The following is a 15,975-nucleotide window of genomic DNA, read 5'->3' as shown; positions in this document are numbered from 1 at the left end:
GTTAGTATTTATTTATACCCCAATGAATTGAGACTTTTAAAAACTCAATTTCATATACAAAAAAGGAACTTACAGCTTAATCTGTCAACAAATATATATTGATTGCTTCCCATGTACCAGGCATTCTTCCAGGCATGGGGGATAGAGCTTTGAAAAATATTAAGCAAGGTCCCTACCCTCTTGGAACTTGTAAGAGTCTAGGAGTTGTGCTGGCTCCAGGCATGATGTTCCAACAATGTCATCAGAAATTTTTTCTCTATCTCTCTGATTTTTTTTTCCCTTTGTATAGGCCTAATTCATGGGCAAGCTCTTCCTTCTTGAAGGCAACATGGCCACCAGTGTAGCAATTCTAATGGGAAGAGAGTCTATTTTTCCCAGTCCTTCTGGCAGAGTGCCAGACTGTCTCATTGACATGGCTTGGGTTAGGTGCACATCTCTGAATCTGAATGGCCAGGTCGTGGTCATTGGTAGTGCCACCAAGAATATTTGTGCTAGTTGTTCACTGCAAAGAGGACAAGCAGGGGCTGAAATCCAGGGTGGGACATACTTACCATACCTTTGCCTGGTGCATGACTATGTCTGCCCAGAGAGGGGTGTCTTTTTCTAATTCACACTGAGACACTACAGGGGTCTTGGTCGCGTGTTCACCCTGGAGCAAAGGTGAGATGGGATTATCCTCACCTGAACCACACGATCTGAGGATGGAGAAAGGACAGTTAGGGTGCCGTTGCCAGAAGACAACGAATACATACAAATGAATGTTGGAGAGGCAAAAACAACAGCTGTCCATTTCATTCCTTAAAGGCATGGAAAGGCAAGGTGATAGAGTGGAGAGGACTCTGGACTTGGCATCAAAAGGACTGGGTTCTAATTCTAGTTCTGGAAGGTGTGGAACATTGGGAAAATCACTTGGTTAGGTTTGGCTCCCACAAAGTTTGTTTTCTTTCTTATAAAATGGAGAAAATTATTGTTCTACCTCCCCACAGTCTCATTGAAAGGAAAAAAATAATGTGTGATAATAAGGTATGAAAATATGGTTTGGAAACTCTGTTTCTTTCACCTGGAAGATATTATTATTATTGTTGTTATTATTATTATTATAATTTATATTCTCCCAGTCAGTACCTTGCCCCGTACTCTAACATATTGAAGGTACTCAATAGATGTTTATTAGTTGGCTGATCCATGATGGAAACTCACATTACCCTGGGTACTTTTTTCCAAAATCGTATACAAGCAAAATACTTTGGCAAAATGTTCATTCAGCATTAAAATTCAACAATTCCAGGGATATATGAATAAAGCTGTGTTTTGGTCTCATCATTCAGGTCTCAATTTAAATATTACTTCCTTAGGGAAAACTTCATGGACCATCCCCAGCCCCGCAATCAGGGCAGGGCCTCCAACTTGTTTCACACTACTTAACACAATTCTAGTCCAAGACTTACTTGTGAAACTCTTTGTTTAATGTCTGTCTTCCCCAACCGACCATGAACTCTACTGTGCAGCACCATGGCTGTCTTGTTTTCTGTTGCATCCTATTATGCATGGCATGTAGTGGTAAATTAATAAATATTTGTTCAATGAATGAGTAAATTCATGGGATTAAGTGGAACAAGGTCAAGTGGGCTAGGAAACATACATCTAATTTTCCCTTTGTGTTCTCCTAACATCTTTTTCCAAGCCCTCCAGTGACAACATCCTCACAACTTCTGGAACCTCTGCTAAGTAAAGAAAGAATGGGTGGTTGACTAAACATGTCCCTTTAATAACAATCAATGACTATTTAGAAATAAAATCCGTTCACTGACCTATGCAAACTACATCTCAAAAATGCAGGACAAATATAGCAATTTCAAGGCCCTGTAGTCATTAATTTATTCTGGAATAATAGTTCTAAATTTTATACCCGTGTATATCCTGGTATGTCCTAATGCTCCTTTCTGCCTCAAAACCATGGCAGAACTAGGCAGTCCCTTCCCGGAAGCATTTACGTTACTCCCAGCCAGAAATTTGATTAGAGTGATTCAGAGGAGGAAGGAGTCTTTAGAGACAAATTATTCCTTCTTCTTACCCTGCTCCACCCTGAATTTCATTTACATAATGCAGCTCTTAGTGCAAATGAAATGAGTCAGCACTGGGGAAGACAAACTGAAATATGACTTTCATACCAGAGACAATTACTTTTCTTTCTGTCAGCCTCAGTGACTAAGTGATCTTCTAAGTAATAGAAATTTTTAAAAAATAAAAGTCAGTGTCCATTTAGGTCATAAATATCTGTTATGCAGAATGTTTTTACTTTTAACTTTGATAAGATACACACAACATAAAATTTACCATCTCAACCATTTTTAAGTGTACAATTTAGTAGTATTAAGTACATTCACATTGTCATACAACTAATCTCCAGAACTCTTTTCATCTTGCAAAAGTGAAATTCTATACCCATTACACAATAACTCTCCTTTCCCCTCTCCCCTTATTCCCCAGCAACCATCATTCTACTTTCTGTCTATGAGTTTGACTACTGTAAGCACCTCATTAAGTTTCTGGAATCATACAGTATTTGCCTTTTTGTGACAAGTGCTCCCTGCCTCCCGTCCCCAGCATGGGCCAGACCTATTACTGAAGGGGCTTGGAGCAGGAGGCCCTGGGACTGCTCTATCTCTCTGCTCCTACTCCAAACACCTGGAGTGGAGGTGGGAGGCATGGTCTGATTCTGAGATCCTCTGCACCACTCCCCTCTTTTCAAGGCTTAATTCCCATTGCGGGCTGGTCTGGGGTATAGGCAAAGCAGAGGCCTCCTTATGCAATTGGCCTTTGACCTGGTGGTGGGAAGTCTTCTCTCTTCCTGCTTTGGCATGGTGCATGATTGTCCTGGGGCCATTTTTAGTACCAGCCTGATCCTCCAAGGATCCCTTGGAGAGGAGCAGCCATCGCTCTGCTTGGCCCTTTCAGGTCTCTCCAGGAGGGGTGACTTTACTTGCCCAGTGACCTCAGAGGCAACTTCCAGCTCCTGCCTCCACCTCTAACCTCCAAGCTCCTTCTTATGGGACCAATGATAGATGATGAGCTTTTCCAGGCTCCAAAGGCTGAGGAGGACTGCAGGGAGGTATCCCATACTTTCCTCAGGCACATCAAATGGTTGTTCCTTCTTAGCTACTGGCCCAGACGGCTCCAGAAACCTCTAAGGATGATGCAGTCACTGGTCTCTACATTCACGTACACACCCAGACTTGGGGGGAGCATGAGAGACGACACCTATCAGGATCTCCCACTGACTCTCCTAGTGCCCTCCTACAGTAGCAGCACCAGGAAAACTCTGCAGGGCCCCAGTCATGAAGTGAGGAAGCAGTCTTCCCTTCTTACCTGTCCTTGGAGCCTCCTCTACCTGCCATTATTGTCCTTGCCCCTGAGGGAGGGGGAGGGCAGGTGGTGGAGGATGGAAGTATGGGGAGGGAAGGAAGTAACATCTCACCTGGAATTCCCACCTAATCCTCCTGTCCCTTCTTTTCTTTCTCTGACTTCTGCTTTTATAGACTAACTGAGAGGGTGATGAGGGGGAGGAAAGAGAGCAGCCTAGAGGAGTTGGGGTGATGGTTCAGGGTAAGAGGGCCTGTTAGACTGCCCCTTTATAATCCCTGTTGGCTTCTGTGGCAGAAACTTCCAGCTGTCCATGCAATATCTTTCTCCCTTCTTCCTTTCTAAAAAATTCTATGTTGTTGGAGACAGCCAACTGTCCAGCTAAAAGGACTACATTTCCCAGGCTCCCTTGCAGATAAAGAAGTCCCAAAACACATTAGCAGAAGCTGTGTAGCTTTAGTAAAAGCACTATAACGAGAAATGATTCAACTGGGAGATGTGACCTTTTGCTCTCGTCCCCTTTCTCCTTCTTCCCTCCTGGAACACAGATACAATGGCTGGAGCTCCAGCTATCAAGGATAGAAGCCACATACCAAAATTGGAGGACCCAACCTCAATGTGCCAAATAAATGAGATAGCCTATGTAATGTGACTAGTATAGGGCCTGGCACAGAGTAGATGCTTAACGAATGGTCCCTGGTATTAACTGCTAAACCTAAGGCAGATCTCAGGAGAGTTCTGTTTTGGCTTTTGACCTGCCCTTTCTCAGCCACATTTTCATAAGTCGTCGAAGGGAAAGGGAATTCTGAGCTGGATCTAGTTCTGCTACTGACTTCTTGCATGACTTTGAGCATGTCTGGTAATGTTCAGTGCTTGTTTTCCTTGTTGGCAAAATGACAAAGAAAACCAAAAAATATCCTATCACAAAGCATGAGCATTATATATTGGAATCGCATTTATCTTAATAGTCACCCTCTATTTTTGGCATGTGATACAGATTTTCCATTAATGATAATGACATCATTTCCCTTTCAAATGAATTCACTGAAATATTAAACAGTGAGTTTTTTAAAAAGGGGCAAGTGATTTGAACACATACTTCACAATAAAGGATATCCAAGTGGCCAATAAGTATAAGAAAAGATGTTCAATATTGTTAATCATCATGGAAATGTATACCACAAAAGGTCTACTACATATAATCCAAAATGATGGAGCATAATTTTTTTAAAAATTAACAATATCAAGTGTTGGTAAGGACATGGAGCAATGCACACACTGTTGTTAGGAATGTAAATTGGTACAAACATTTTGGGAAAAGTACGACATTATCTACTTAAAGTGAACAACTGCATTCTCCATAACACAGAAATTCCAGTCTTAGGTATATACCCAACATAAACTCAGGTGCATGTACACTAAGAGACATGTACAAGAATGTTCGTAGTGTTACCACACAAAACTGGGGTTCTCCGCCTGATGTGTGTTAAGCAAGCCAATTAATTATGGCATCAGCCTTCATTGGGGAGAAATCAAATTTTATTCTGTGAGATCAATCTTCAGGGAAGACAGGGGCCGTGTGCACTCAGATCTGTATCCTGATTCAGGATATGGGGCGAAATTTAAGAGGTTAGGGAGAACAGGCTGGCATGCGGAAACACTGGTGGGACAGGTTTTGATTGGTGGGGTTTCAGCATTAAGGTTTTAAACATTTATGTCAGGGTTCTAAACATTTTTGATGAGGTGGGGAAGGAATTTTAACACTGGATCTTCCTGAATGAGGGACCCCTCACTTCTGATAAGAGTCTGACTTTGAAGTTCCAGTCACGTCCTGGTCCTTGGGTTCCTTGAGGAGGAAGATCTTTGGTTCCAAGGTCATTTCAGGTCACAATCTCTTCTTTTGCGCATGCCCTGTCTACGTGACTTTGCAGTTCTTCTGAAAATAATAGGATCAGTTGAACTGGTCCTGAAGGGCCTGTGTTGCAAATAGTAGCATTTTTCATAGTACCCCCCAAACTGGAAACAACCCAAATGTCTATTCAACAATACAATGGATAAACTGGTCCAGTCATACAGTGGGATACTATAGAAGAATGAAGACTAATGAACTACAGTTACACTGTGCAACTTGGTTGAATCTCTCAAACATATTAGTCTAAAGAAACCAGATGTCAAAGAATACATACTGGAAGATTCCATTTATATAAAGTTCAGAAATGAGCATAAGTTACTGATGCGAATGAAGGTCATTACTTTTGGAAAGAAGGGGTGGTAATAATTTTGAAGGACTCCTGGGGACTGGCAATGTTCTCTTTCTTGACTGAGTGCTGGTTATATCATGTTTTGTGTACTTTTCTACAAGTACGTTCATTTTTGAGAAAAAAGATTTTAAAAGAAGAGAGTTGACAAAGAAAAATATTAATAAAATAAGGTAGTACATGGATATGACAAAATTCAGAGTGACTATATTTGAATAAATTATGTTTGAGGATTAAGGGATTGGACGACCCATGTACCTCTATAATTTAAGGATTCACTGAGGTGCTAAGTGATTGGCACAGGCAAAAACTACTGTATAGCTTGTGAATGAAAGCAGAGAGAGAAAAAGGGAGATGGTACTGAGAAGTGGCTAAGAGCTTGAGCTCTGCGGTTAAAATGACTAAATTGGAATCTTTCACCTGCCACCTGCTGACTCTGTAATGTTAGGCAAGTTACTTAACCTCTCTCCACTCAATTCCTACATCCATAAAAATAGGAATAATAATAGCACCTATTTCCATTCCTCTCTCCTAGCTTCTGGTGACAGCTGGCAATCTTTGGCCTTCCTTGGCTTGTAGAGGCGTCACTCCACTCTCTGCCTCCTTCTCCACATGGCACTCTCCTTCTGTGGCTCTGTTTTCTCTTATAAGCCATATTGGATTAAGGGCCCATATTGGATTAATGACATCTGCAAAGACCCTATTTCCAAAGAGTTACATTCACAGGTACCTCAGGTTAGGCCTATAACATATCTTGTGGGAGGACACAATCAACCCAAAACATAGAAAAGTTGAAAAAAATAGTATAATAAATACCCATGTAACCACGACTAGATTCAATAATTGTTAACATTTTGCCACTTTTTCTTCATGTATCTCCTAAGGTTAAAGTTATCCTTCTATAAGACCACATTCTCATCATTATCATGCTGGTAAAATTAACAATAATTCCCTAATATCAACTAATAAATAGTTGCAGTAGATTGCATTATTGTTCAAAATTATTCATTTCTCCCTTCCTTGTAGGAGGGTTATACATCCCTGCCCTATCATCTTTGCACTTGACTATATGTTACATTGCTTTAGCAGACATAATGCGAACAGCAAGATGTATTCTATGGTGCAGAAGCTTTTTGAACCATTGCCTGGGTTTTGGAATGAGAAGACACATGGATCAGAGCAGCTGCCTGAAGGATTGCCACAGCCAACTAGGAGCCTGCAAGCGACCTGAGCAAGAAATGAATCTTTGTTTTGTAAGCCACTAAAACTTAGGGCTGTTTATAATTGCCAGTTTCCCCAGTAAATTTAGAGCTACAGGCATACCTCATTTTATTGTGCCTTGCAGATACTATGTTTTTTACAAGACCCTCTACCAGCAAAAAATATTATGACTCACTGAAGACTCAGATGATGGTTAGTATTTTTTAGCAATAAAGTATTTCTTAATTAAGGTATGTACATTGTTTTTTTAGACATAATGCTAACGCACACAATATACTACAGTATAGTGTAAACATAACTTTTCTATGCACTGGGAAACCAAAAAATTCATGTGACTTGCTTTATTGCAATATTCACTTTATTGCCGTGGTCTGGAACCAAACCTGCAAAATCTCTGAGGTATGCCTGTATTTTTAATATTTTTCATGCCAGTATGCAGTCCAGATTCTCACATTGCACTTGGTTCTTATGTCTCTTAAATCTCTTTGATTCTGGAGCAGTCCCCCACATTTTCCTCCTTTCTTTATTTCCCTCCCTCTTTTTTTTCCTTTTCCTTTTTCTTCTTCACGAAATTTACTTTTTGAAGTTGTCAATAATTTTATATAATATCCCCAATTGTGAATTTGTCCCATTATTTTCTCTTGTGTGTTTTAACTTTTTACTCTAAGTACTTGATTTTGGTTGCACATTGACATCACCTTTGGATATTATACCAGTATCTTTGTATGTCCCCATCACATTACTACAAATGCTATCCATCTTCTCCCTTGATGCTCACAATAGCTGACAGGGAAGCAAGGGAGAATTAGTGTCTCCACTTGACAAAGGGGAAATCTAAGCCTCAAAGACAAAAAGTAACTTATGTAAGGTCACATAACCAAAAAGTAGCAGAGTCAGGACATAAATCTATGACATCCCCATCCTTCCTGTTGCTTTGAAGTATATATATATATAGGCGCACTACTTCAGCTCTTCACCCAATTGCCAGCAATTTTGTTAGATATCTTTGAGAGTAATATATATATATATTCTATCTCTCCTTGCATGGATGTACAAGAAACTGGTAACAGTAATTGCATGAAGTAGGGAGTTAGGAGCCAGTGACTTACTTGTCACTGTACATCCCTTTATATCATTTGAATAATTTTGTTGAGGATAAAAAACTAATGTAAGTACGTAATGAATTCAAAAGAGCTTTATAAATCATAAAACATCATATAAATATTAGAGTTTTATTGTTGCTATTATCTACCAGCAAGAGGAAATCAAACACTGGGTCTTTGTTCAGCGGTGAAAAAGTTGCATAGGTTAATTTAGTACATCTATACGTTAGAATGAGTTCATTTTTCTTTTTAAAATGATGCTTTGGAATATTTAATGACATTGGAAAATAAGCTGAGTGGGAAAAATATAAAAATTGTATTGGTGTCTGATTCCAATTTTGTGTGTTGTGTGTGAAAACAGACGTATATAAAAAGAAAAGACACAGGAAGGAACCATCCACAATGCTTGCACCGGGACAAGGGAGATAATGAGGTGTTAATTTTGTCAATTATATTTTTCAGTATATTCCACATTTTATGCAACAAATTAATAAATGCTATTTAGAAAGAAAAAGATCACAACTAAACCTTCGAACTTGGTCAGAAAGGAATTTTTAAAAGCTTCCTCAGAGTGATCTATTCCAAGACCAGAGGAGAAAGGCGAGGAAGCCGAGGAAGCCAGAAAGGTAACCTCCTCCATGGTCCGGGCGTTGGGTTAAGGACTACAAGGAGAGGCGAGAGAGCTGGGGACCTCCACTGCGGCTAGAGCGGCCACGAAGGGAAAGAGGAACTTCCGGGGCGGGGCTTCCTGCTGCTTTCCCTTCCGCGGGGTGGGGGATGTGGGCTACTTGCAACGTGAAGGTTCGCGATTGCTTAGCCGCCGCTTCCGTCACTCTGAGACGGTGCCTGAAATTGGGGGTGGCCATGGCAAAGAGCAAGTTCGAGTACGTGCGGGACTTCGAGGCTGACGACACGTGCCTGGCCCACTGCTGGGTGGTGGTGCGGCTGGACGGCAGGAATTTTCATCGGTGAGCAGGTTCAGCTTGTGGCCGAGTAGTGTGCGCCAGCGCTTCCGGGGAATCCAAGGCCTCCTGTCGCAGTTGCAGCTCGTGGTTACCGGGGTAACGCAGCAGCCAATGAGCGCGCGGCGTTGAGCATCTCCCTACGGGCTGGCCGCGACGTGCTTGAACGCGAGCTGGTCAGGGTAGTTAAATGGGGCAGGATGCTGCCCTGTTGAGAAAGTGGCCTCGGATGACCGTGCTAAGTGAGCAGAGACCTGCTAGCAAGGAACTGGTGGAAAAAGTCACTCTTGAGTGCATTACTTCAGCTCTTCAGCCAATTGCCCAGCTATTTTGTTAGATATCTTTGAGGGCAGACTATTCAGAGGCCTGTTTAGGCCTTGCTGTGGGCAACACTTTAAAGTATGGTCTTGTTTCATTGTCAGTAACAGGCCACATGGATTGGATTCAGGAGTAAATATGGGTCAGAAAAAAGGGAGAAAGAAGTGTAAAAGAAAGATGGGAATTTATTTTTTTTAAAGTGCTACTTTAACAATAATGATTATTGTAACTAACATTTATTTATTGAACACTTCAAAGAAGCCAAGGAAAATTATATTTATCTTCTTCGAATCTTCAGGACAATCCTAGGAAGTAAAAACACATTTTCTCCATTTCACAGAAAAGGGAATCTAGGCTAAGCCGTTTGCTCCTTTTTCTTATTTGATCAGGACAAGAAAAAACTAGAGTTCTTAAGGAAATAGATTCAGTTGTGGCTAGTGCAATGTTTGGACTCAACACTATTACAGTATCTTCCTCTTTGAATATCTTCTTTGATCTGTATTGTTAATGACAAGCTCTCTTCCATCCCGGCCCTTTTCCCCTCTTCTTTCCCCTATGAAGGTTTGCTGAGAAGCACAACTTTGCAAAACCTAATGACAGCCGTGCTCTCCACCTAATGACCAAATGTGCCCAGACTGTAATGCAAGAACTGGAGGATATTGTGATTGCATATGGACAGAGTGACGAGTATAGCTTTGTGTTCAAGCGAAAAACCAATTGGTTTAAAAGAAGAGCCAGGTAATTCCATGGCCTAGCTCCTAAATATTTCCTACTAGCATGTGGTTTCTGCTTATCTTAATCTCAGACTTACAGACTATAGATGGTGTTTTCAGTATTTACAACTGCAGAATGTATGTATATTTCCTGTTTAGAGTATTGTACTTCCATCTGATATCTGAACATTCCATATGCCTCTTTATCTGATGCTTTCCCCTCCTTTCCCCATCAGCTTAGCCTCTAGACTGATCAGGCATTAAACATTGAGACGAGAACTAGAGACCATAGAGTATAATATCAATGATTCATAGGTTGGCTTCAGTCATTGACAGTCTATACATGCATTGCGGTATTGCTTAAACTTTTAATTAAGGAGCATCTCAGTGCAAAATAGACAAATCCGAGATTGGATTTGGCAGTATTTTGAAACTCTCACAGGAAACAAATCATATAATAAATTGGTAATGTTTTTACAACAATGGTTCCCCTCCCTCCAAGACTTAAAAAAAAAAAAACTCTTGAGCCATAAATTCATGTCATGTCCTACAGAGAAAAATTTGGTATTAGTAAATTACTTATAGGACCGGAGGGAGAGGCGAACTGCATTTCAAATATATAACTGAAATATTAAAATAGTTTTTCTTGGCCCAACGCATTTTATCTCTGGGCTGCACGGCAGTTTGTGTTATCTGTTGCACCCACAGATGCGTGTGGTTCCACTGTCATGGTGTGGCGTTAATATCATGTCTTTTTTCTCTTCTTGCTCCACCCAATGTGGCTTACTTGCAAGTAAGTTCATGACTCACGTGGCCTCCCAGTTCGCCTCCAGCTATGTGTTTTATTGGCGGGATTACTTTGAGGAGCAGCCCCTTCTCTATCCCCCAGGCTTTGATGGAAGAGTAGTGGTGTATCCTAGCAACCAGACCTTAAAGGACTACCTCAGCTGGCGGCAAGCAGATTGTAAGTGAAACCAAATAAACAGATGTAAATACCAATTCCATACATTGGAGGTGGTGATCTGGTACAGATGTGGCTCGTGTGTATTTTGTTTGAAATGAAATATTTAAAATTTTTTAAATTAGTTGAAAATAATTTAAAAATTTGGAAATTTTATATTAATATTTGCTGTTTCTAGCTTTTTTGAAAAATCAGATCTGGCATTACGTGGTCTACATTCCCACTTAGTGCTGGACAGAAGCTGTGCAGTGACTGCTGCATTTATACACACACGCCCCCACACAGGAGCCAGTGTGCCGTAGGCTCTACCTTTCCCTGTTGTTCCCCTGGGGTCACCTACTCTGCTTTACATGTTTATGTTCGTGCTGGCCTCAGTGGGTATTTGAGTTGTGACCTCTGCCTTATATGACTATGATGAAATGTTCACAAGACTTTTACTCATTTGGTGTATCTTGACTTTGCCAGAACTGGAAAAGAGGTGGGAATAATGTAAATCAAATAACTTTGAAAGTATTCCTAAGCTTAATGGACAGGTTAACAGATTTGTGTGTAAAGCATAACTGAAATGACAGAATAAAACTGTTAGGAAATGAGGTTTTTTTCTGTTTTACCACCTCCCCTCATGTTCCTGTGTATGGCTTTGGGCAAGTCACTAAACGTTTCTGAGATCTCTTTACAGAGGAGAGAGGCGGGGCTCTAGGATTCTTGGACACTTGAATATTGAATAAAGATTCTGTATGTATAAACAGTGCCACTTTGTTCTCTTCACAGGTCACATCAATAATCTTTATAATACAGTTTTCTGGGCACTTGTACAACAGTCTGGACTAACACCAGCGCAAGCCCAAGAGAGATTACAGGTAGAAAGATCTTCCCGTATTAATACTTGGCTGGGACAGTTTTCTGTACACTCTCCCATAACAGTTTGCATTCTTTTGTAGCTCTCTTTATAGCTTTGTTTTGAAAGGATATAAAAATCATATTAGTGGCAGCTCGCTTGCTTGCTCTGTGACCCTAGCAGAGTTACTACTCCTCCCTGTGTCCTCAGCTGGAAAATGGAATCAGTGCCACTGGCTCTGCGTTCCCACATGGTGACAGTTGGCTGGAGCTGCAGATTGGCTGCCCTCTGTAGACAGGGCATGTGCTCTTCTTTTTGATGTCAGTCCCATCTGGCCTCTTCCCTTGTTGCCATTCCCTGCTAGGCACCTAGAGTTTCTTGGGTTTATGACCCCTGTGTATTGTTAAGAGTCTAGGCTCTGGGGACCAAGTAATCATACTCAGATCATGCTTCTGTTTAATTTTATCCTCTCTGCCTTCATTCTTTATAGGTAAAATGTGGAAAATAATAGTTCTTACCTCATAGGTATATGGTGAGAATTAAATGGCATGATGCCTGTAAAACACATAGGATAGTACAAAGCATACTGTGAGTACTTAATAAATCCTGGCTTTTGTTATTAGATGACAGTGCTATTTATAGGATGACTAACTCTAAAATGAGGTGCTCTGTTGTAACAGCTCCTAGTACAATGCCTGGTACATTATAATTACTCAGTAAATGGTTGTCATTATTAACAATAGTGATGAAGATTTATATATGGCAATAATAGGAAGGCTGGTAATCTGTATACAGAGTTTGGAAGAGCCAAGTTTAGACTTTGATTCTTCTTATAAGAATAAGAGCAACCTTCAGCCTAGGGAATTTATGTAATCTTTCTAAGCTTGAGTTCTCATCTCTGAAATGGAGATGGTCATGAGGGTCAAATAGGAAGATAAACATAGTGTATCTTTTACAGAATAGGTACACAGTTACTGTTCATTCCTCTCACCCCATCACGGTCATTTCTTGTGAAGCCAGTTGTTTGCTACAGAAGAGAATCTTAGGAATTTAAACACTGAAATGAGATTGAACTACTGTTAAAATGAAAGTTCATTAGTATCTATAAGACGTTTGATAAAACTCTTCCACTTCTTGATTTCTTTGTGGAAGTTTAGACAGAGGGTGGAAAGGATAGGTGGCGTTAGGGGAGAGAGAAGACTTATAAAGCTTTTTATATCTGTTTTTATTTCCCCAGGGAACTCTTGCAGCAGACAAAAATGAAATTTTGTTTTCTGAATTCAACATCAACTACAACGATGAGCCACTGATGTACAGGAAAGGGACTGTGTTGATATGGCAGAAGGTAATGCAGTTATGTCCAAAGAAAAATGGAGGTCAGGGAAGAAGAGAGCCTGTGCCCATCCCAAGCTTTGTCTTGCCTGCCACCTGTATGCTGATGTGACTCCAGTCACTAGCATGAATTAGATCCTCTCCAAAACAAAATGTCACCAATGATTATTTTGGATGCTTATTTTGTCGGTCAGTGCTCATTTTGTCAGTTTCTTTGTCATTGAACTTCGTGATCAGGAATCTTCCCTCCTATAAGTAGAATCACAGAATTTTAGAACCAGTACACTTATTTTTCTGTCATAAGCTCTCCCCAAATCAAATAAATCCCCTTTAAAAGGGTACAGTGCAGATATGAGGATTTTTGCATTCATAGAACATTTAAAAAATACTTTCTGCCACACTAGATAATACCATTGAATGGTCTGTCTATCCCAGGACACCTGTGATATGAGGCACTAAAAGATGTTGGATATGAGCAATCTCTCACTTGCAGAATGTTCATGAGAGTCCCCAGGCATTCATACTTACCTTAATATTCTGTAATAAGTCTGTATATTTACCTAAATCCTTAATTCTACCAATGTTTTCTCTCTGTACCAGCTCCTGGGCATAATGATTTCTCTAAATTTATTTCCTTCCGTGTAAAGTAGTTTTTTCTGAAATGAATGTTTTCAAGTATTAATGGGTACCTTGAGAGCTAGTCATTCCACTGGTAACTTCGTTGCCTTTATTAGTATTTTTAAAATACATTTGTTACTTGGCACAGACTTACATAATGCAAGTGGGAGAGCAGAAATACTCTTAATTTCTATAGTTATTGCTAACAAGGATCCTTGAATCCTTCCTTTGTTCCTAAGATCTCCTTTCAGAATATAGCAACATAACTTTGAAAAGTATTTTTTTTTTTTTAAAGATTTTATTTTTTTCCTTTTTCTCCCCAAAGCCCCCTGGTACATAGTTGTATATTCTTCGTTGTGGGTCCTTCTAGTTCTGGTATGTGGGACGCTGCCTCAGCGTGGTTTGATGAGCAGTGCCATGTCCGCGCCCAGGATTCGAACCAACGAAACACTGGGCCGCCTGCAGCGGAGCGCGTGAACTTAACCACTCGGCCACGGGGCCAGCCCCTGAAAAGTATTTTTAATTGTAAATAAGTTCATGTTGAGATATGTGTGTGCGTCTACCTGATAAATATGTATTAATCAGAAGTATATGAAGTAAAAATGTGAACTTCCCGCACATCTCCTTCTCTCCCAAACCGACTCTAGTTAACAGTGTCAATATTTTAACTTTTTCTCGTAGGTGGGTGAAGTCACAACAAAAGAAGTTAAGCTACCAGCAGAAATGGAAGGAAAAAAGATGGCAGTGATCCGGACCAGGACTAAGCCAGTGCCCTTATATTGCGATATCATCGGGGATGCTTTCTGGAAGGAACATCCAGAGATCCTACATGAAGACAGCTGACCCTTTGCTTTTCAGTCCTGGCGTGCTTAACCCTGCACGGCCCCCCAAGTCTCCTGGCCTTAGGTGGCCCTGGCATCTCTATCACCCAGAAGAGTGTGCCGGGAGTGACTTGACTCTGGTTGGGAGGGGAACGGGAGAGGAAAAGATGGACGGGGGGAGTGTATCTTGTTCTGCTTTAAGTGGAACACCTCTTTTGCAGTGTTGGAACATGTTTCCTTTGGTAGAAGTGCAGTTTTTTTAAAATCACGATACTATTTTTATAAAGCAAGAACTATTTATGCCTTCCAGAATGAATCATTTTTAGATTGTGACATCAGTCTTATAAAAACCTGTCAAGCTCTTTCCACCTGTGATAGAAGACGAGCCCAAACTTTACTCTCACCCACCTATTCTTAACTACAGAATCCAGTGACCTGGAAAATCTCACCTTTCCCACACATCTACTTGCATTCATCTTTGGCAGACCTGGCATCAGTATGGGTTGATGGCTTCACGATGCTTCTGAATTCAGGAATTCCTGGGAAAACTCAGGCTTGGTGCCAGTCTCCAATTTGGCAACTTTGGCTGAAGAAATGAGTAGTAGTTTGCATGTCCTTGTGTAAATATTCCATAGATTGATTTTGTGGAGTTGTCAGCATGATCATCATCATTTTCTCGCCAGGACCATTGTTTCCAAGGCCACTTAACCTCTTTCTAAGAAGAAAGAATTATGTGTATATATGAGAGAAAGAAAACGTGAGTGAGGATGAATGAACAAGGAGGGAGAAACATTTACTCCATGTCCTCTAGATACTGCAGTTTTAAAAGTCACCTTCCTTTTGGACTTCCTGGAAAGGATTCTCAGCTAGCCTCCATATAATCAAAACAATGACATTTGCATTGCAGAGCTGAGGGGTCAGCATGCCCCTTGGGGGTCAGAGGTGCAGGTGTTAAGGGAGTCTTCAGAGACCCACCTGCCGAAGGGCCAGCGGAGGTGGGTGAGGAGCAGCAGACAGCAGCTGCAGTCTGCGTGTGGCCAAGCTGCTGGCCTCTGAAGGGGGCAGGTGGTGGGGGTAGGTGGTGAGACAACTAACAGTATCTCTTGTCCTCATTTCATATTTTAGAGGAAAAAGATGATTTGGCTCTATTAAGAATTAAGAGAGAGCCCACGTCCCAGTGCCTGGTCTTGCATTGCAGAATTTACAGCCAAGAAGAAGATGTATTTTTGAAAGTGTGACAGCTGGGCTCATCCCTCATTAGTTGACACCGCATCTGTCAATGCCATTTTTCCCCTCCTGTTCTCACTCCCCGGGAGTAAGAGATAGGGCTCATGTTTGGTAATTGATAAAATTTCTTTGAAGAAAAATAAAGGTTGCAACTCCCTTGGCCTAATTTTTCATTTCATTTTTTCATACAAATGCAGTATATGAATCCAACTTCTGTGTCTGTGTGTGTGTTTTACATAA

The 15,975-nt window shown here is 40.8% G+C and overlaps 1 protein-coding gene across 2 annotated transcripts; it reads left to right on the top strand.

The window, feature by feature from the left end:
• Nucleotides 1-8,690: 8,690 nt before the first annotated feature.
• THG1L (tRNA-histidine guanylyltransferase 1 like) lies at nucleotides 8,691-15,942 on the top strand. Of its 2 annotated transcripts, none has more exons than XM_014842719.3 (6): nucleotides 8,691-8,913; nucleotides 9,787-9,963; nucleotides 10,733-10,902; nucleotides 11,671-11,759; nucleotides 12,975-13,082; nucleotides 14,369-15,942. In XM_014842719.3, the coding sequence occupies exons 1-6, from the start codon at nucleotides 8,723-8,725 to the stop codon at nucleotides 14,528-14,530; spliced, it is 897 nt and encodes a 298-aa protein (XP_014698205.3). In that variant the 5' UTR covers nucleotides 8,691-8,722; the 3' UTR covers nucleotides 14,531-15,942. The 2 variants fall into 2 exon arrangements, with proteins under 2 accessions (XP_014698205.3, XP_044633667.1); XM_044777732.2 differs by having other exon boundaries at nucleotides 8,718-8,913; nucleotides 10,737-10,902.
• Nucleotides 15,943-15,975: the final 33 nt, after the last annotated feature.

Source organism: Equus asinus, chromosome 9, assembly GCF_041296235.1.
Source record: "Equus asinus isolate D_3611 breed Donkey chromosome 9, EquAss-T2T_v2, whole genome shotgun sequence".
Taxonomy (NCBI): domain Eukaryota; kingdom Metazoa; phylum Chordata; class Mammalia; order Perissodactyla; family Equidae; genus Equus; species Equus asinus.
Note: the sequence above shows the minus strand (reverse complement) of the source record. Positions and strands in the feature narration are given on the sequence as shown.